The sequence below is a fragment of the Passer montanus genome, unplaced genomic scaffold (assembly GCF_014805655.1).
Source record: "Passer montanus isolate IOZ18808 unplaced genomic scaffold, ASM1480565v1 scaffold14, whole genome shotgun sequence".
NCBI lineage: Eukaryota > Metazoa > Chordata > Aves > Passeriformes > Passeridae > Passer > Passer montanus.
The window spans coordinates 1,606,832-1,628,070 of NW_024360941.1; the positions used below are offsets into that span (position 1 = coordinate 1,606,832).

Here is a 21,239-nt window from a genome sequence, read left to right on the forward strand (position 1 = left end):
GTAGAATAAGTTTTGCAGTTCCTTACTGTGTTGTGGATTTAACATGCCTGCTCAGTTTTTGTGCCTGCCTGCTGATGCTGTGGGCCACATACATCTCTGGTTTGTGTCTAAATCTTGATTCCTGGCAACTGAAGAAGGGTAGAGAGCTGAAGGGCCTGTACTTGACCGACTCCTTGACCCGTGCTTTACGTGCTTTGTTGCTATTAACTGCCTTTCTTCAATAGCTATTGTCTGATTTCTCTCTTGGTGTGTTCTGTCTTTTATTCAAGGCCTTTGCTGCAAGCCTGCTGCCTGCAGCTCATGAGGTGCCTGCTGCCTGCTTAGGTATTTCTGTGGCCTGTCGCTGACCCAGTTTCTGCAGTGTTTAAACTGCCCTTTTGAAAAGGGGACATTTCTAGCCTTTGTGAGCATTCTCAGTGTTGCTGGGATAATGTAGCTGATCCCGCAGATGCGGGTAGTCACTTTAAAACAAACACGCACCCCTGCCCTGGTCCCCATGCTTTTAGTCTTGCTTGGATTTTTTTTTCTCTCCTGTAAATAAAAACAATTATTCATGCTTTCTGGTCATTGAAGCGATGGGCTGTGTTGTGTTGTTCCTGGAACAATTACTGAAACGTTTGCTGTGCAGGGAGGGCAGGGCAGTGCCCAGCCATATAGAGTGTACGCTTCCAGATTTTGAGATGAGAACCTTTGCCTTTATACCTAAGCTGAGGAAGCTTGTTTGGGACTTGGAAAACTTCAGGTTGTCCCATGTTATCTGCGACTTTCCCATGTCGCCTGACTTGGAGGTTAACTCATTCTGGGTCACGTACTGGTTTGTGGACAATGACACTTGGTTTGAGCACTCAGATCTTCTTTATTTCCCCTTTACCCACTTGCAAGCTGTGGAAGGGTAAGATCAGGTGTCAAAAATGTGACTTTGTGGCAACTTCAAATCCACATTACCTACTGCTGGCCATGGTTTGGGGCAGCACCTTAAGTTTCTTTATTTCCTGTGTGTTTTTGCCGTATTCATGCCAAAAGCCACATCTTCCATTTTGACATGATTGAAGATCTGCCTTACAAAGCCATGTTGCTCCTTTTGTAGTGTAAATTATTGCCATGAAGTGACAGAAGAAGCCTCTTCAGAGGCTGGACACTTTGCTGATCTTTGTCCTGCTCTTGTGTGTCCGTCCATGTATCCAAATGCTCCCATAAGGAGGGGCAAAGTACTGTGTGTCAGTCCTGCTCCTCAGTCCACCTCAGCTGCCCCTCTGCTGATGAGAAGCCCCTCTGGCTTCAGTGGGACCTTAGTGTGGGTTCCCATGTGGGACCATGGCATTAATCTGCTTATCTTGAAGAGCAAGAAGTGTTGAGAGATGTATGGCCAAGATGAGTTAAATACACCTTTGGGCTGCAGAGGGATCTTTATTGTGTCTGGAGGACCTTTTCCTCTCATGGGCAGCTTGAGAAATCCCATGTTTCTTCTGCATGCAGAAGCAAAGTGCATCCTTTATTGCAGTGGAAGCAGATGTCTGGTTAAAGGCTTGTCAAGAAACTAAAAATAGCTGTGGTGATACTTTGCCTTTGGTTTCACAGGTGAACATTTCCAGTTGGTGAACTCTGATTAGCTTCCTAGCTTTGATATAAAGGAGGAAATGCAAGAGTCGAGGGGAGGTAGAGTTTTAATATTGTACTTGATTGCAAGTACAGTTTTTAGCGGATATAAAATAATCAAAAGCTGACTTCCTGCTGTTTTTTTCTGCTAATTTCCCTCCTTTTCCTTTCCTCACAGCTATCCTGCTGAAGGAAGCAAATGTTAACTTGTGGACTTTAGGTGCCACTTGCTGGAATTCAGAGCCATAACATACCTGAGGTTTCTTTGGTGGTAGACATTTTGTTAATAAACCTCTGAAGCAGGCTGTGTTTCATATGGTTCTCCGTTGTATAATAGCAGAACACTGCAGCATTTTGTACATCAGAAGAAATTGGCTGAGAGCATGTGCTGTGCATTGGCTTCAACAGATCCCAGATGTTTTATAAGGACCTGGTGGTTTCTGCGATAAGTGTTGCAACTACTAATCCTGGTAATGCCATTTTTTTTGTTGTTGTTTTCTTGCCAGTTTGAATTTTCTGGTATAAATTCTTTCATATCTGAGTGTTGTCTTTAATAACGTAATCTAGTGAACCATAAATACACAATAGTACTTAGGAGTGGGTCACAAACACACTGTGAGCATGCTTGTTTTTATTAATAGCACTAAGTCATGGAGCTGTCTTTCCATTTTGCACACCACAACCCAGAGTGACGAGTGACACAAGACAGGAGAGCTCAGCAAGCTGCGCTTTTCAAAAGGGGCAGACAGGGAAATTTTGCAGGCTGTCTGCAGTGGTGTCCTGTCACCTTGGGGGTTTACTGGCTTTAGGTGAAAAAGTAGCAGTGATCTGATGCTGTGGAGGATTCCCCTTTCTTTTTCTGACTGCAGGAGGGGATGTACTTTGAAGTATAACCAGAGTTTTATATGGGAAGCTAGAAGAGAAAAGCTCTTTGTTTGAGAATAGGTTTATATGACTGTGCTCTTGAAGCATAGAGATGATGAGGAAAATGCACAGTGCTGTCAGTTAATAAATGCGGGTGAACAATAAAAATAGCTTGCAATTTTTTTATTGCTATTTTTAAGCGGTTCTTCATAATGTTCTGTATTTGGTGTCCTATCTAGAAAAAATTCCACACATCACATATGGCGTAGATTCAATGAATTAGTGCACCAGAACAGAAAGCTTTGTCAAAGGATGCCGAAACATTCGAAGGGGGCCTAAAGAGGATGTAATACATCCCAGCTGGGAGGGGTGGAAAACAAGAACAAGACAGTGAGACAGTGGTGGTGGTTTGGGGTTGAAGCTACTTTTTAATTGTTGCTATTTGGCTAGTGACTTTAACTTTTCATCCTGAAGTTTGGTAGTGGCCTCTGGGGTGTGGGGCAGCAGCTTAAGTTTCCTTGCTGTGCGTAGGATGTCTGTGTGACCACAGCTTCCCCCTGCAGCACCACGCTTACAGTACCTTTAAGAAAAGTGTAGCCTTGCTTCTTCTCCATATATTTTTATTTGCATCATATTTTCACATTCATATAGTATAGCTTGTGAAAATGCCTTTCAATTACATGAGAAACTGTGTATTTTTTAGGAAACTTATGTAGTTTAAATTTGTGGTGACAAATTTGAAGCATTTGGAGGTGCGTCAGAAAGTCTTGTATGAAGTTCCATCTGCTAGAGGAGATAATTAAGTTTTTAATAAATTTGGCAGTCAATAGTGGCAATAACTTCTGTCCTTATAAAACTGAAACATAGCCCTGAGAAAGTTGGTCTTGGTCTATTACTCAAGCAAGTGGTTTGGTAAAAGGATTTTGCAAGTGGTGCATGGTTTTAAGGTTTTGAGGGACTTCCCCAGCATCTTATCAGTTTGTAAAATAAATTACTGCCAATGCAGTGAAACTGTATATTGGAATGTTTGCTGTTTTTGCATTTGTAGCATTTAAGGCTGCCTGCTAAAGTGCTGTGGAGGTAACTTGTAGAGTTTTCCATACTGAGCTCATTTTGGTTGTCTCTCTTCATACGCTGGCTTAAACAAGGCATGGTATTGGATGCTCATGGGTAAATTACTATTCTTAAAGGTTGATGCTCAAAGACTATACTTATTTTTTTAAAAAATATGGGCTGAAATTCACAAAAGAGGAAAAAATGCAAAGTCCAGATCGATGTTTTCCACTATTGGCTATTTTTTGTAGCTTTGAGACATGGTCTTAGTGACTTTTCTGTAACTTCTTTTGAGGGAAACTGGTATCAGGTGCACTGTCCAGATGAACAGGAATAAATTAAAAGCAGAGGTTACTACTTTTTAAAGTCCTAGGTCTGAGTTTTCTTGTATTTGCTTAGTTTCCTTTTTAGTTAGCATTTTTTTTTTCCTTTCCCAGGGAGGGGCAAGGCACGGGGAAGGATAGTGGGGTTTTTGGCACTTAATGGGTTTGGTGTAAAGGTTTCCTATGGGCTGTTGCGATCCAGCAGGCAAATACATGCTGTCCTACAGGCCTTTCATTATAAAAAAGAAACTAAAAGGCTTGGATTAATGTAGGAACAGCAAAAGGCAGCTCCCATAGGAAGATTATCACTCTTAATTACTGTAGGAAGATTATCACTCTTAATTATTAAGCAGGTCAAGCTTATCAGTGACCACACAACTCTTTCATGCATTTTGCTGAACTGCTGTAACTTAAAATGGTTTCTGTGAAGATAGAAATTTTGGCTGTGCCTGACATAGAAAAAGGAAATGGTTGGGTGCAGTGAAATTTGACAAGAATGTGACTTCCTATTGCTGTGAGCTTTGCAGCCCCACTGTGCTTCCTGTCGATGCGTCCTGCTTTTCTCGAGGCAGGAGCCAGATTCTCAGAGCTGGAGGAAAACTAGATTCCCTGGCATGTGGAAGTGAAACACTTGAAGGAGGAAGGGTTGCTACTTACTTGACAGAAGTTGGCCCTTTGCTCTTCAGCTTGGGGAGAGTTTTTGAGTAAAACTGAGTGTGCTTGATGAAATAAATTTTTCTTTTTACTGTTAAAAACAGAATTGCAGTTGCTGTGTTTGAAAAGGTGAGGTCTTGGTGAGGTCACTTGGATCTTTTCCTTCTTTACTGGTAATTGTTCTGTAGGCACGCTGCAGGAAAAGCAAAGACGTTCATTGTTACTTCTGTGGGAATTAATTTAGTTGAGGCAGGTGTGATAGAATTAGTTTCTTCTGAAATACATGCCTCTTGTTTTGTTCTTTGTAGTACTTTAGCACAGTTCGGGACTGTGCTTAAAAACTGCCCTTCGCACTAAAATCTTTGGCTTCCATTTTGCTATTGCAATGGCAGAAATAAAAGCCTTGCTACCTAGTAAGTAAAAATAATTGTGTTCTTAGGTAAAAGGCAGGTGGGTTTGTGGCCTATCTTCTAACTTTTAAAAAGTTCTTTTATCCTGCCTCTTTCATGGGGCTGTGCTGTGAATTTTGACTGCTTTCAATAAAAGGCTTTGAAATCTGTGGGTGGGAAACAGTCATTTAAATTTCATGATATTTCAGCTCAAGGCTTACATTAGTGCTTTGGTTTGAGCCCCAGAAGGCAGCATGGTGACACCGTGGAAACCTTTTCTCTAGGTACTTCCCTGTGCACCCTTTCTCTAGGGGTCGTGTTTTCAAAGTCTCTGAAAAAGGCTCTGAGCAGCACATCTCACTTGAAAATGTTTTATTTTCAGTTCAGAGATGCTGGGCAGGCGTGTGGCTGGAGGACCTGATCTTTCAGAGGTGTGGAGACCCATAGCTTCTCTTGTAGGGGCTTTGAGTTGTGAGAGTTGGGCAGTGTTCTTCAAAAAGCAGCCATTTCTGTACCTGTATTAAATAGGCCAGGGTGCTTCAGCTTTGATTGCCTTTATTCATTCTAGTAATTGAGTAAGATGGGCAAAAATTAACATCTCAGCAATTATTTGTGATCTTAGTGGCAGTTTTTTTGAAGAACTAACCTGTGCTACGTAGGCAGTCTAAATGTTCTGAGGGGTTTTTTGAGGTTTGGCACCTAGAGGGTAAGCAAATTACGCAAAAAAGTGAATTTGGGTAAAAAATGTTGATGTTTGAAAAGGAAAAAAATTAGCATGAGCTCCTTTTTGGTTTTATTTTGCAAACTCATCGGCTAGAAGAAGTCTTCAAAGAGACATGAAAATGCAGTATTTTCTTAAAACCCCACAAGTCCAGGACATCTGGTAAAGACAAGACGTCAAGAATACCAAGGCTCCTGATGGAGCCAAATTGTGTGTTTTTGTTGGGCAAGTGACTCTTTTAATTTGTCTTGGGAAGAACTTAAAAAAAGAAAAGAGTAAATTGTGTTGCTTCTGCAATTTTAATTTTGATTGAAGATTGCTGATTTCTTTGAAAAAGATAAATTGAAAGAAGCTTGAAAAAGAGAAAGGCGAGCTAAAGATTTTATTTGAGAGCGGTTATCGGACTTTACCTCATGAAATATTGCAGAATGTAAAGGCAGTTGTTGAATTATTTGAAGCCAAAAATAAAATGAAGGTAGATGTTCTGCCTAGCAGGATATTTGGGATTTGCTGGCAGCAGTAGAGGTGCTTCAGAGAAAAATGCGTTTGATGTGTATTTTCAACTATTGGGCCAAAGAAGTAACTTAGTTACTGTCTGTCCAAGATGTCTAAAACATACATGGTCCCCCTGGAACATCTCTAGAGAGTGCTTGAAATTGTTGCTTGAAATTCGGGTTTGAAAGGATTTCAAAGAAGTGGTTTCAGAAAATAATTTCAAATGAATTAAAGTAATTGTGAATTAAAGTCTTAATTTACTACAGATTTCATTTATTTCAGAAGTTGGGGACTGATTTATGGGAGGGAGTAATTCCATTTTGCTCTTAAACACACTTTATTGTGCTGCTCCTGCTACTAAAATGCAAACCACAGGCGCAGCTGGGGAAGAAAGCCTTTTCTTTTCACCAAGATGTTCACTGTAGCACTTTGTCCCTCACTGATCATCATCTCCCCTAGATTTCTTTACGAGTCTTAATCTCAGTTTTATTGTGGTCTGCATTTAACTTCTTTGGAGTTGGTTGTGAGAGTAGAGAGAAAAGCCAGTTTTTTAAATCTCTGTGCTTCCATTTACACCCCATTGAGAAATGTGGCTTTAAGGCCTATCAGGTGAGATACTCTTAAGCTTGATCATTGCAGTTTTTGTTGCTTTTCTGTAATGAATGAAACTGGAGCACTGCTGGTTTAGGTAAATGCTGTGCAAATGGTTTGTGTAAATGCTATTGCAGAACTTGGTAGAACAGGGGAGGACCACAGGCAGTGAGAGAAGACAAGGTTGCCCGGGAAGAGGACCTGTGGCCATGGAAACACCAGGGCTAGAGTATGGAGCAGAGCAGGTTCTGCAGAGCAGTGCATGAGGGACCAAGTGGAAGTAACAGAATGGTTTCTGCTTTACACAGGCCAGGCTTACCTACCTCTTCACTGCATTTGTAAATAAGTCATCAGCTCGTTGAAACCTTTGTGGGCAGGTCTTAGCTATATGTTGCTTTTCCAACTTCAGTAGTTTAAGAAATAAAAAAGAAAGAAAACACTGGTAGACTTGCTTTCCTCCTTAAATTATGCCATAAATTATGGGATTTGTTTTTAGAGAGCTTGTCTCATCCATTTCACTGGTTTCTTCTGGTTTAGCTGCCCTTGCCTATTTTCCTGTAGCTCAAACATGCAAAATAGCAGGTATGCGTGCACATGTTAGTTGCTAGGTAACACTGTTGGCCTTTCCTGCTTTCCACAGTCTGGGATTCAGTCCTTAATGTTTGTACTGTGCTTCAGAGGAAATAAAGGCAACCATCCTTCTTACAGAATTATGGCATGGATCAGAAGGGACCTCAGTCTAGTTCAAATACTCCTGCTGTGACAGGGACACTGCCACTAGAGTTGATTGCTCAGAGCCCCTGTCCAACCTGGTCTTGAGCCCTTCCAGGGATGGGACACCCACAACTTCCCCTGGGCAATGTGTTGCAGTGCCTCATTACCCTCACAGTAAAAACAAAAAATTCTTCCAGAAGCAGCACAACTCTCTGGTAAAGCATGTAAGTGAATTCCTAATGATGGGTTACAAATCCCAAGCATTCAGAAGCAGTGAGTCAGTCCTCCCTCTCTTCCTAAAAAATGTGGTGCTAAAAATAAGGGAGCCTTTGGGACCTCTATGTTTCCAGCATTCAAAATTCTCATTTGTGTTCTTTTACATTTTGGTCATTACTTTTCTTTAAAAAGTTAAAAAAAAAAATAAAATCTAGAAAGATTGAATGATTCATGTATTGTCACAAGTTGGTAGACCGCTTCAGAAAGTCCTGTAAGTCTCTGGAGTTGAGGTGGCAAGTGACTGCTCTTCTCCAGGTACCAAAGCCCCACAGGGACACACTGTGTATAGCTTGTCCATGAGCAGTGCAGGGTTATTGCAAGCAAGACAATTTCCTGGTTTCTGAGGACTCTTTCTGTCTCTAGGAAGGAAGTTAAGGTTACAAAAAAAAAATCATTATTTAAAACTGTTCCTGTTTCTGGTTTTGGCAGAGTTGCCTTGATAGTAAACTCAAGTACTAATATTGTATTTCCAAACAATTTCCTAATCTCTTTCAAAGGCACTGTGTGTCTTTCAGGAGCTGCACTTTAATGTTCCTGATGCTGGTTGCTGCTTTTACTGCCTTTGGTAAAAGGGAAGTTGAGAGAAGATAGGGACTAGGGATATGATGAACCAAAGCAGGGACTAGGGATATGATGAACCAAAGCTTTGTATTAGCTCTGCATAAGACTTTGATTCAGCTGCTTTTTCTATTTCTGTGTCTATTACCTGTTTTCATTTGTCAAAATAATTTCTTTGCATCAGCTGCAATCAGCATGATTAAAAGCATCTGGCTTGTTTCCCCTGTGTGTTCCATATCTCTGTGTGTTCCATTCTGTGTTTTCTTTATCAGTTGTAATTTGGAGGAATGAATTTAAAATTAGTCAGTAAATGAGAGGCTTTATTTCCTTTTCTCTATTTCAGTTTGCATAAAAAAATGTACTTTCCTGTACAATACATACATGCTTTCATATCTCAGAACCTCATCTTGTGGGTTCATTAACATCAGTGGACTGGTGATGCAAAGTGCTAAAATGCTCAACATAAGTAAAATTTTACTTTTATCTATATACTGAGAAATAAAACAGGACTGCCTAAACAGATACACTGAAAAAGGACCTCTTGTATGTTCAAGAATCCAGTCCTTTTTGCCTGCTGCTTCCAAGAAAACCCTGCAGCCATAAAGCAAAAGACCTGACAATAAAATGCCCTTCCCTGACTTGCTTTTTTCAGCATGTGCTGTGAACAAAGCATACAAAAAGGAAGGAAGAAGAAAGGGAACCAAGTAGCATTTGTGATTATTTTCAACTACAGATGTTGCTATCTGAATCGTCAGTTAATATGCATGCTAAGATAGTATGAAGTAATCAATTCAAGTGAAGAAATAATGATACAAGGAAGACATAAAAGAGCTAATAGAAGAAAAAGCAACATTGGGATAAACGTCCTTCCAGGAAATGTCCTTCACTTATGTCAAATGCAGCTTATTCTGCAGATTGAGTGTTTTATGTGTACAATCAGATGAATTAACTCAGTTCTAAAATTTCATTAAAAAAAAGGACAAAACAAACAAAATCCCCCAATGCAAACTCCAGCAATTTATTCAGAATGGATCTCCTTTTTTGTTTGGATTTTTAGGAGAAATATTTCTCTTGTGATTTTGACCAGTGAAGTAGGAACAAACCTCCTGTGAAAAGAAGACCTGTTTTTATTGGACTTTGGGGGAAGCATAAGGCTTTTGCTTATTTCAAACAAATGTCTGTAATATACATTGCATAAAAATATTAGGGTTTGGGACTGTAAATACTGACGTGATTGTTTACCTATATTTACTTAATACATCACAGCCTAACAGAACTGAAAGAAGCAAGGGCAAAACAACATCAATGCTGTATTTAACAGTGCTCTCAACATCCCTGTGTTAGCATCTCCATTCCTTAGTCCCACATCAACAGGACACCAAAACATTCTTTCCTGAAGCAGGAAACATTGTGAAAGGTTGGATCTTCTCCGTGTTCAAACACCTCTGGGGCTTCTTAGTGGAAGGAATATGGTAGCTTAACATTTTGCAGCTCATACACCTTTTAAAAAACATCAACAGAATCCCCCAGAAATGCTGCCCTGGAGTTACGTGGTCCTCTGCTTGCACAAGTGACTAATGGTGCTTGCATTCCTCCATTCTGCTCTTCTCCCCTGGTGTCACCCCTCTTCTTTACCCTACCTCCTTTCCAGCCCACTTTTTTCTTCTCCACATCCACCTTTCCCCCCAGCAGGCATTCCTGATGGTTGTGTGCACGCTTGGGACTTGTCTCTCTCTCCTGGGTGTTTTCTGCAAGCAAGAGTGATGAGCTGAACTTTTCATGGGCTCACCCTCATCTTTCCTGCCAGAACATGTCCCCAAATCCTCCTGGTGCTTTGAGTGACCATGTGGTGCTCTCCCCAACTTCCTCAGTGTTTCAATTTTTCTTACTCTTTTTTTTTCCTGGAAATGGATGGTTCAGGGTGTCAGGGTTTTAAATATATTGTGTAGATGGAGAGGAGGAAGGGCATTGAACTGTTGGGCTGGGAAGTGATAACAGCACCATTTAAACTAGGTTTTTGATGCATACTGAGTGTTCAAAGTAATTGCCAAGAATTTCCTTCCCCTCTTCTATTTCTTTCTCATCCAGTTCACTCGTGCTTAAAAGTATTCTCTGAAATGTTGGAATTGCACTGCTCTATCAAAATCTGGCATTCAGAAGATGCTGTTCAACTGGTCTGCTGAAAAAAGAGATGCTGTGGAACATGGGGACCAGCTTTGTTAGATGGCATGCTTAATGGGATGCTAGCAGATTTTAAGAACACTGAAAGAGTAAAACCTGGAAACCAGGCCTTTTCTGTTGTGAAGAGGCCTGTTTCTCCAAATTTGTTGTTTCAAGACTTCCATTCTTAGGCAGATATCTCTGTCTTTGCCAAGCCTGTGACATTCTCATGAAAGGATCTGTGTGCTTTTTTGGACACATCATCTGTAGCTAAAAGAGCAATTTTGGGCATAATTTGAGGTGAATCTATTGGTGAGATGATGTTCTTAGAGAAAAAAGTAGGTTTTTTTGTTAGAAGTGACTTCAAATTATAAATGTCTCAGTAAATTGCCTTGGTGTTTATTTTAGTGTCAGATTCCCCACAGAGATCTGAATTGTGTTTGGAGCTCAGGGATGCAGAATGGTGTTCTGCCAGCTTCCAGCTGCCTTTTAGAGACAGTAACTGGAGAAGTGCACTTCTAATATAGATGGGCCTGTCTCTTTCTCTGTACAGTGGCGCACTTCAAAGCATGTCCTAGTTGTTCGATTGTCATGAGCAGAATGTTCTCCTGCCCGTTCCCATTATTCTAACCTGTCATCTTTTCCCTTGAGGGGGAAAAAAACCAACCCAAAGCAGTGGTAGTTCTCTTTCCACCAGTTCTGTTGTCAGCTCTCAGGTTATGTTTTGGCACTGCTTCGGGGCCACTGATAAGTGGTGCAGATGCCCTGGAGCTGGACGGTGGGCTGGGTGATGGGCACCGTGCCACAGGAATGTGGCTGTTCTGCTTTCAGGGCCAGGCTGGAGCTTGAAGAGATTTGGCAGCTTTTGTGAGGTGCAAAGCAGAAGCTGGATGTCTTGTAATCACAGGACCATTCCTGGGCAAGTGGTGTGCCGGGATGCTCCAAAGTCATTTCCATTTCCAGGAGCCTACTCGGAACATGCACAGTTCATTAACTGAATCTTGGCTTCAGCCATGGGTGGTCCAGGCTGCCAACTCCAGAAGGAATAAATGACACCCCTGGGATCCTCCTGCTGCTACTCTTATAGGGCTTTTCCCAATTTTTGACTAGTAGAGGGTTTGCTGATCAGCAATACAGTGCATTTTTAAGAGTCAGTGCTATTGCATGGCCATGTTCACCTAGACCAAATTAAATGCAGTCTCCTACATCCACTGCTGAATTTGCACCCAGCTGGTGCATTTGGTACCTATTGCAAAGAGCAAGAATTAAGAGGAAAGGAGCTGATGCTGCTAGAATTCCTCAGAAGGAGAGCTCCTGCCAATTACATGAATTGGCAGAGAGAAGCACTCAGCTTCTTGCTGTTGTCAGGAAAGATTTTTCTGGCAAGAAAAGGTATTTCAGCAGTACCTGTAAGATGCTAGAAACTTAAGCAGTGGTGAGGTTCAAGGTCATACTCTAGTGCATTAACCAGTGGCTTAACTGTTACTCTGCTGTTTATGTGTATGCATACAATAGAGGATCTGAGGGCCTTTAAGAAACATGTCTTCCTCAAATAACTGTGGCTTTTACTACAGTAGTAATTTTAATTTGTATGTGTTACAACAGTACTCAGACTTAACTTCTGGATATGTACCTGAGGCTGGTTTTTGGATGGGGGAGAAAGTGCTAGTTGCTGCGTTGTTTCCAGGAATGGAGCAAGAGCAGAGACAAGGTGGTTGGAAGGAGGCTGTCACTGGCAGCTCCTCAGGAATGCGGGATATATCGCATTCTGCCTGCTGCAGTAGTGAGAGGATTCTCTCCGTCCTATTATTCTATGTTTCCATAAAAGTTGTGGGTTTTCATAATACGTATTATTTTTCCTGACTGGTAATAAATTGTGATGTCTGTTGATTTGGACTACAACAGCAGGATTATGTACACAGTAAGAGATATTAAAGGTGTAATGTCACAGAACTACATTTTAAAATTGGGAACCAATTGACTGTACTACCACAAATTATGCAAAGCAGCTGGATACCTAATGAGACCACAGTCTATCTCTCCCTTCTTTGACTCATCCTTGCTAGGATGCTTATTAGCATCATCCAGTAAAGATTAAACTGGTTCTGGCTATTTAACATGCAGACTGCTTCTGGGGAAGCTTTTAACAGAGTGGCACTGGGTATGCAGATAAAATAAACAAATGCTGGGCTTGTTTTTTACCACAGTGTTTTTTGGGACTTGTGGAAGACAAGTTTTAATTGAGAGAGTGGTGAAGATATAATGGAATTTCTATGTTACAGGGTATTGAGTAATGCTGAAATAAGCTAAAAATGTCCTAGAACTGATAGGAACTTTACTGTGACTTCTTGTAGGGCAAAGGAAAGATGATGATGTATGTGCTTCACAGTATTTTTTATTCTGTTCTGCATAGAAGAAACGAGCTGGCTTTTAGATTCCAGCCACAGCTATATAAGCACACTTCTTTTGATCTCTGCTTTTGCCCAAGCTGCAACTTACTTCTCTACCTCTACATCTCTTAGGTGTGCTCATGCTAGTGCTTGCATAGATATTTAATTGGCTAGTAATCTGCTCCATGCTGGCATAATTTTCATTCCTCAGGACTCTTCCCAGTTGTTTTCCCTCTGCAGTTCACTTACTGAACAGCCCCATAAACAGGTGTGCCAGCATGACTGTGGAGACCTGTGAAAGGAAGGAAGCTTCAGAATAGAAAGAGTTAAAGAGCCTGCAATGGATGTTCCTTCCATGCAGATTGTAGCATCATGCCCAATAAATATTAATTGTGGCTTCTTTTCCCTTTTCAGCTTCTCAGCAAAGATGCCTCCAAATGGGAAGGCCTTACATTTTCACCCATCAGTTCTGCATTTTGGAATGCAGTGAGTATCTTACATGATTCTTATTTTGGTTAATAAAGAAGTGTGGAGGAACAGCTACACTGGGCTCCATTTGGGTAAAAAGCATTAGCCGGGATCATGCCATCATCTGAAAAATAGAGAAGTAGAAACTAATTGCCACAGAGCTGGAAGTGCATTTCTTGCCTTGCAATGTTTTGTAAGTTAAAATTAACATAGTTCTGAGAAGGAGGAAAAGCTAATATGGAATATAATACATTCTGTGTGTACATTTCAGGTGATTCTGCATGTATGTCAAATAATTGCTTCATGCTGGTTGTTAATTTTTGAAAGATTCATCCATTCTAGTGGAGGAAGGGCTTGTTGTTTCCTTTAGATTCTGATAACAAAATCCAGAGAGTCCCAAGCAAAACATACTGGTAGAATAAATGAGGTTTTTCTTAGTTCTCTTTTAAGAAAACATAAAAAATTGTTCTTAAGTGATAATGAGCCTTTGATGTATCAGTACGTAAAAAGAAACAGTCTCCTTGTGAGTTAAAGGAATATTTCAGAGGATGCACTGGAGGAGTGTTTAAGATGTTGGGGTTTAGGGTGTACTAGCTAAAGCAAAAGCCTCAAGAGAAACATTGCTTTAGCTGACAAAACAAGACTTCAGTTATTTAAACCTTTTTATCCAAAACTTTGTGCTTTGTAAGGATTATTTTTTTCTTTAACTCCTAGTTACTCCAGTGAGTTTTGGTCAAGTGTACTGTGCACCTCACATCCCAGTGTTACATATTTGCCTTTGTATACTAAAGGCAAAAATTGTTTGGTGTGTTTCCAAAGATTAATTACAAGCAAGTAATTGTTGCAGATGAACGTGTTTATGGGCGATTTATGTTGATTCTTTTGTGCGTTGCCTATGCTTATAAAGTGAATAATTTATTTATCTTTTTTTTCCCCCTGCTTTAGGTTACTGGGGTTACCCAGAGCTAAAATGCTGCATGCCTACAACCCTAGTAGAGATAGAGATGTTGTAGTCAATTCAGTGTTTACAGCTACTAGACAGTTTCATGTGTCTCCTGCTCATAGCCGGGTGAGTGTTGATGTACTTTTGGAAAGTATGTAATGGCCAAGTGCCAAGCCTTCCTGCTTCCTTTGGCATAAGCTCTTAATTCTGTGTTTTTGTGCTTTTTTGTAGGACCTCCAACTCTTTTTCTGTTTTGCTAGTGTTTTTTTTGTTCACTTCTACTTAGACTTGTTTGGGAGAAGCCATCCAAAACCTACAGTAGGAAATGTGTTTGACAGTAACAGAGGAGGAGAAGAATTTTTCAGTGTTAGAGAGGCTGTTTAAATCACATTCTGCTTTGAGCAGCATTATGCAGTAATCCACAGGCATGTGGGTGTTCTACAGCCCTGAATTTTCAGTCTTTTGAATGCTCTTGCATATTTGTCAGAAAAACCTGCAGTGAAATGTTTTATGTATTTTGTATTGCAATTATGGACATAATTGCCTTTATGATCTAAGACCATTATTTTAGCTCTGATTTTTTCAATAATATAATGCATGTTAAGAATGAATTGCTGTGATCTCAGTTGGATGAAGCCCAATTTTTATCCTCCGCTGATGTGCAAAGGGGTTTTATTATGTTTTCATCTGATTTGTGCTTTTACTATTGCTGAATGGGTATTACTGTGCAGACATAAATGTCATTGTTCTTCCAGCCAGACTATCTAGTTACTGAGAGTGTTGCCTAAGTTCAGCTTGGCTGATTTGCCTGTGTAACACAGGGGCACTGATTCACTTTGCAATAGCCATCTCTCTCTGTGTGGGGAAGAGTCTCTGTGCACTCACAGGCTGTCTGTGCTGCATGGTTAATGTCCAGAAAGAAGCCTTGGCTGGTGTGGCCCCATGCTAGCTGAGAAACTCCAGCCATAACTTGGCAAGCTGCTGTGTGATCTCAGCTCTTTGTAGTAAGAGCTGAGAGTTGTGCACAGATGAAACTTCTCAGTGCTGAGCTTCTGCTTAGTGGGATTTACAGATGGGGATCTACATGTGGAAGTGTCCTCTGGGCCCTGTGAGTGAGTGGGGAGCGTGTGATCACTGGCACCAAGCAAACAAGCTTCTTTGTGGTCTCTGCAGGTGATTCCAGCGATGGGAAAGATATCTTTCAGAGTACTCTTCCTGCCCACAGAAGAAGGCAGTATTGAAAGCTCATTATTTATAAATACCTCATCTCATGGCATTCTTTCATATCAGGTAACTGCTCTTATTTTTCATATCAGCGAACTACTCTTATTTTTAGCTTGGGTTTTGGATTTTCTTGTGTTTTAAAAATTGGTTTTCATAATTTTAGGGACATCATTGAAAGTTCATTGAATTCCTGATACAGATCAAGTGGAGTAATGTTACCAATTCATCCCTTTTACCAGATCGTGCTAGTGTCATGATCACATACATGTATGTGGTTAAACTTACTGCTGTTAGTGGGGCTAGTTGTGATAGTAAAACCAAGTGTATTTGTATGTGTGTACTTAAAAGATCATGGTCTAATTAGTTTCATATATTAGTGTAGTCTAGACTGCACTGTGCTGGAATGCATTTGTTGGGAAAAACCCACTAGGAATATTTTAGGTGGTTTTCAGCTACTCTGCAGGATTTTATGTAAACACATTGAGGATGTAGCACAGGGTTAGAGGTTTAGGCCCATAAAACATGAAAGTTGAAATAATGGTTGTGCCTTAAAGCTGTCTGTTTTCTGAATAACTGGTGAATTTAAGGAGGTCTTTAGCTTTTAAAAATTTTTCTAAGGGACATATATACTCCAAATTCTTGGGTTTTATTATTTTGACGAAGAAAAATCTTAACTCTGAATTTAGTGATTTAAAAAGAGGGACAGCTTTAATCAATCATCAAGCTATTTCATTCCTATACTTTGATCTTGTGCTGGAAAACAAATTATCCTTAAATAAAAGCTTAGGTAAGTTCAGTTGAAATATTTGGGATTTTAATACAAATGTTGCATTTATCTAGTATTTATTAGAGGTAATGCCACATTTGGCAGGAACATGTCATCAAGGATGAGGCAAAAGTGCATTACGGAGTGATTGACCCTTTCCTTTTTGGCATCTCACCCTTCCCTGTGCCCTTAATTTATTGCCCAGTCAGCTCAGCGTTTTATCAACAAGTTGCAGGGAAGCAGTTGTCAGTGCCACCTCAAAATCAGTTTGTTTCCTCTTGGACTGCTGCAAAAATCAGTAGCAGGCTGGTTTTCATGGACATTTTCACCAGCCACCTGAGACAGAGGAGGTAGCTGTCCATGTTTTCAGCTCACATTAGTTTTAAGAGTTTCAAAAGGAGGCATGTCTTGAGTGTTTGATGCATAGTTACAGTGCTCTTGAGAGCCCCAAAGCCTTGAAACATCTGATGTTTCTAATGTATTTGTTTGAGAGTATGTTCAGAAGAATCACCCAAATGGAGATGAGGCACCATTGTATTATAAATACCTCCATTAAAAAAAAAAGGCATATTCCCGTTGTTTTGGTATTTTCTATCTGTAGTCAGAGATCTTCAGTGAGCATAGAATGGATTTGGTTATAATCTTAATTAAAAAGATGTGGATTTTTCCTGTTAGAAAACAATAAATCTTTGCATACAAGTGAAAAGCCCAAAGTGATTTTAGTGATTTTAGTTAGCCTCTGATGATCTCCTGCCTGTTTGATCCCACCTGGCTCCACACCCCCAGTTGTTGTGCATCTCATTGTCAGTAAACTAATCTTGGTGGAGCAAAATATAAATGCAGTAGAGCCATCCAAATTACAAATCTTATAGTGTTCTGAAAACTGCAGTCTTTAAAAACCAAAATAATGAGAAAATATTTTACTCAATTTTTAAGGCAGAGCCATTGAATTCAATATTCAGTGGGACTAGTAACAAAGTTTTCTCAGAAATTATCCCTTTCCTAACTGATGATATGTGTTTTGTAATTGCCTAGAGAATAGTAGGAGAATGTAGATATTTTGTTTTTGAAATAACCTCTTGCTGTGATGGTGAGTGCTTTGCTTTGTCTTAGTAATAGTGCCTGAATGAGTGATGATTCTTAAGTGCCATTTATGTCCATGACAACTTTCTACATTGGAACTTTATGTTTATTGTCTTTTAAAAGAATTTAACGTGATAAACTGATCTGTTTTTTGGGAAGATTTATGTTATTAGCAATGTAGTTTTGGAAGTTGCAGTTATAACTTAAATTCTAGATGTTGATGTAATGACCTTTTTTTAATACCAGGTTTTTGGAACAGGAAGTCCGATATCTTCTCCAGAAGAATCTAAAGTGCAGCTAGCAAATGCCTACTTACTGCTTCCACACATTCAGAAGATCCAGGCATCACACACACTGGTACAGTATACATTTCAAGGGGAGAAACCTAAGTCTGTTTAACTACAAAAGATTTTTGACCTCAGGTTGTGAGGATGCAAGGAGCATTAGCAAAAAATCTGAGTACCAGTGACTGCAGGAGAGAGATTGCAAGATGCAGGGTTACTGTGATCAGCTGCTTTTATGAGACAGTCTTTGGCATCTAAACTATTCACACTTGTTCTTCTTTGTGCTCCTGTGGTGGGGTGCTCTCTTAAGTTGTGCTGGCAAAACTATTTGTGAGGCTCTGCTCTGACTGAACTGGAGAATTGGTCTGCCCTAAACAAAACAAAAAAACCCCCAAAAAACCAAAAACCTTAATACCATAAAATTGAAATGGGCAGGAAGCTGTATTGTTCTGTTTTTTACTTCTGGCCAGTTCCCCGTGTGAGTTTACAGCGGGGTTGCACCAGCTATTAGCCACAGTTAAAAAACATGGTGTGCTGCATGGATGAGATTGGGAGCTGGGAGTCAGGCTGCAGCATCCCCTCCTACCCCTGTCAGTACTGAAGATACCAGCTTTGCTTACTGAGAGCAAAGGAGCGCTGGAGAACACCGCCAGCTTAATTTATGAGGTGTAAATATTTGAGTTGAAAGAAGTTTAATGATTTCTATTATTTGGTTGCAATTGCAGATATTTTCATAGTCTTCCAATCCATACAGAACCTCTCAAGTGAAAATTTGAAAAACTGATATTTCAGATTTCCTGTTGTATTATACATAGACATTGTTTTTTCCAAAAACATACTTAGAATACCTTAGCATGTAACAAAATTTAATACTTATCTGAACGTAAACTGCATTAATTGCCTTTGTGATGCCTTCCATTCTACCTGAGAAAAATTACCAGCATAGATTGTATTTTTCAATCTGCTGTGTATATGTTAGGGCATTCTTACCTTTATCCAACATTAAAGCATAATTCCTTCTCTCCCTTTCTTTTCCTCCATACCAGTCTCTTCCCTGTAGTCACACAGTTGCGCTTGCTTGTGGACAAACAAAGACAGACTCTTGGAAAGGAAGCAAAAATCTTCAGGTTTTGTAATTTGGGGTGCTAGAGGTAGAACTGAGAAGGGTTTTTTTGATGCTGTTAATGTCTGCATCTTCATATCTAGCTCAATGGCTTGTTGTCAGGTAGAATCTCAAAGTTGCATACTTGCTTTTTTTACAGCTCATTCTCAATTCCTGAGTGGAGAAACTTTGGGGGTACATTTGACATTTTCCTCACTGTAGAGTGACAAATGTTATCCTCTGTTTTATTTGTATGGAGTACAAGTTTGAGGTCATGTTTAGCAGCGCAGCATGCTACCACCTGGCACTCATCTTGTAGGACATGAGGTGGGAGAGAGTGTTGACTCAATTCTCCAAGCTCTGGGGGTAGTTTTTCTGTGTTGTATTGTAATCGAAGTAACACTCTGCACTGCATGTTATCAATTTGAGCAGAAATGCTGCAGCAGTGGGATGGGCTCCTCAGCTGTTGAAGATGATAGACAAGATCTAAATATTGGAGAGGAGTTTATGGTTTGAGTTTGGGTTCCTCACAGAAGAATATTTCTCTACAGCTAGCTGTCCTCTACAGAAGCGCCTTCTTCAATTCATCTTCCTTACTTCCTTCCTTCTGATCTAGATCTCATTTAAAAAAATGGTATAATTTTGTTTTGTCCAGTTTATATTTTAAGCTCAGAAGATGTAGAAGGAAGAGAGGTTGATGAGGTTTGAGTGACTACACAAGGGCACCTGAAGGATACATAACTATTACACATAGAATGGAGTCTTGTAGTGAAAAAGCATTTGAAACAAACCAGTCATACTCACTTAGCCGTGCACATTGCTTTTCCCCTGTTTATTTTTAACTGACATAAAATATCTATTTTAATAAATTCAGGATAGCATAAGCCTCATTTGCACATCCCCTTTCACCTTGGGATGATTGAGTTCTAACCTTGGGTGACAGCTTTTAGTTTGGAACATGGAAGGTGTCCTTACCTCTGAAGTCCACTGATACTGCTTGGAAACCTCAGACAAAGAGCTCCATGCTGTGTGTCTATTTTTTCCCTTCTGTTTTAAAGGCGGTCAGGTTTAAATTGTTCAGTAATACTGACATCCTTGGTCAACAAGGCCTAAAAATCTTTGACATCATTTAGTCCCATCATGTGCTAGGTAAAGTGACTTACCAGAATTGCCGGAGGCCTTGTTACCCCAAATACTTCTTACTTTGATGGTTGGAAACCTACACCTGACTTCCAATTTAAATTGCTTTGTGGCCATTTTATATATTGAGATGCACATTTAATTTATGTAACTCTTCCTGCTTCTGACACTTAGAAGCATTTGTAGGTGACATCAGAACTTTCAACTTTCACTTTGCCAAGCTGAAGTGTCCATGCTCTGTAGTATCTTCAGTAATGGGCTGTCCATTTCTTCACCAAATTTGCCACCCTTTTTGTAGCTTCTTCAATTTAAAAAAAAATTATTTTGAAGGTCAAGGCCAGAATTGTAAATTGTAAATTCAGCCACTGTAGGCTATTTGTGTTGGAAATAAAACATATATGTGAGGATTACAGATGGAAGTTTACTGTAGTGTTTCCATTGGAAATACAATATGTGACAGGTTTGTGTTTGGATTTTTTGTTGAAAATGAACTCCCATGGATTTTTGGGTTGTTTTTATCTTTCAATGGGCAAAGCACAAAGACCATTCTTTTTTCTTCTTCGTTCCTGTGTGTTTTTAAGCAGAAACTTTTGTGCTTAATAAGAAAAGAAAAAGGCAAACTTGCCTTTGTTACTGTTTACTTTGTTACTCTTTCTGTTACCCTTTTCAACATTTCAGCTTTTGAAGGGTTGGGATTGGCATGCTCTGCCTGTGCTTCTGGATCCCAGGATTTCTGCGTTCGTGGCTCACTCATTGGGAGGAAAGAGGAGCAGTGTCCCACACTGGGAATTGGTTGTATGTCCACGTGGCCACTCAGCAGTGGCTAGTTACCACTAAGCCGTAACAGATGGTGGAGCCCATATAGGTCATCTTTGTTTACCCAGCTTCTGGGTGTAGTCTTTTCTATAGTTGCCTGGTTTTTGGCATTGTTTACTATTTGGACAGCACTAAGAGGGCAGCTACATCACTGCCTCGCTGTGTTCAGGATGGTGGAAATGTCAGAGGAGGAGTGGCATGGAGTGTGGAGGGTCTTATCGTAGGAGACACAGATACCACTTTGCTGACTTCCCAGAGGAGTTCAAAGTTTATGAACTGACAGCTTGGGAAATACTGCAAGTACTGGCAGTAATGTAACATTCTTTAAGCTGTGTTTTGCTCTGGTGGGCAGAGCATCATAGAGGTAAACATGTCCAGGTGTGGTGCTTGGGTGTGGAGTGGGAAGGAAGGAAGACAGTAGAGCTTTCTTGGTGTGCTATCCTGATAACTGCCTGCAAAAAATTGATGGAACTCTGCTGAATCATTATTACAGGGACAGCTTATTAACACCATTCAGAGTGGAAATAGCACTTTAGGGCCAGGGACTGTCCAGGACAAGAACTTTGAGGGCTCAGCCTACAGGAAGGAAGAGGAGGCTTGTTCAGTGTTCTTTTTCAATGATACTGTAG

At 40.2% G+C, this 21,239-nt stretch overlaps 1 protein-coding gene across 7 annotated transcripts in view; it reads left to right on the forward strand.

Annotated features, from left to right (window-relative positions):
* Nucleotides 1–21,239, forward strand: part of TMEM131L (transmembrane 131 like) — a 79,633-nt gene that overhangs the window by 21,200 nt on the left and 37,194 nt on the right. For all 7 annotated transcript variants that reach the window (XR_005626587.1, XM_039699936.1, XM_039699930.1 and 4 more), the window contains 4 exons: nucleotides 13,199–13,270; nucleotides 14,198–14,321; nucleotides 15,369–15,485; nucleotides 17,515–17,625. Coding sequence is in view for 6 of the 7 variants with exons in the window: in XM_039699936.1 (XP_039555870.1) it covers nucleotides 13,199–13,270; nucleotides 14,198–14,321; nucleotides 15,369–15,485; nucleotides 17,515–17,625 (424 nt within the window). In the remaining variant the exon portion in view is untranslated. The remainder of the gene's footprint in view (nucleotides 1–13,198; nucleotides 13,271–14,197; nucleotides 14,322–15,368; nucleotides 15,486–17,514; nucleotides 17,626–21,239) is intronic.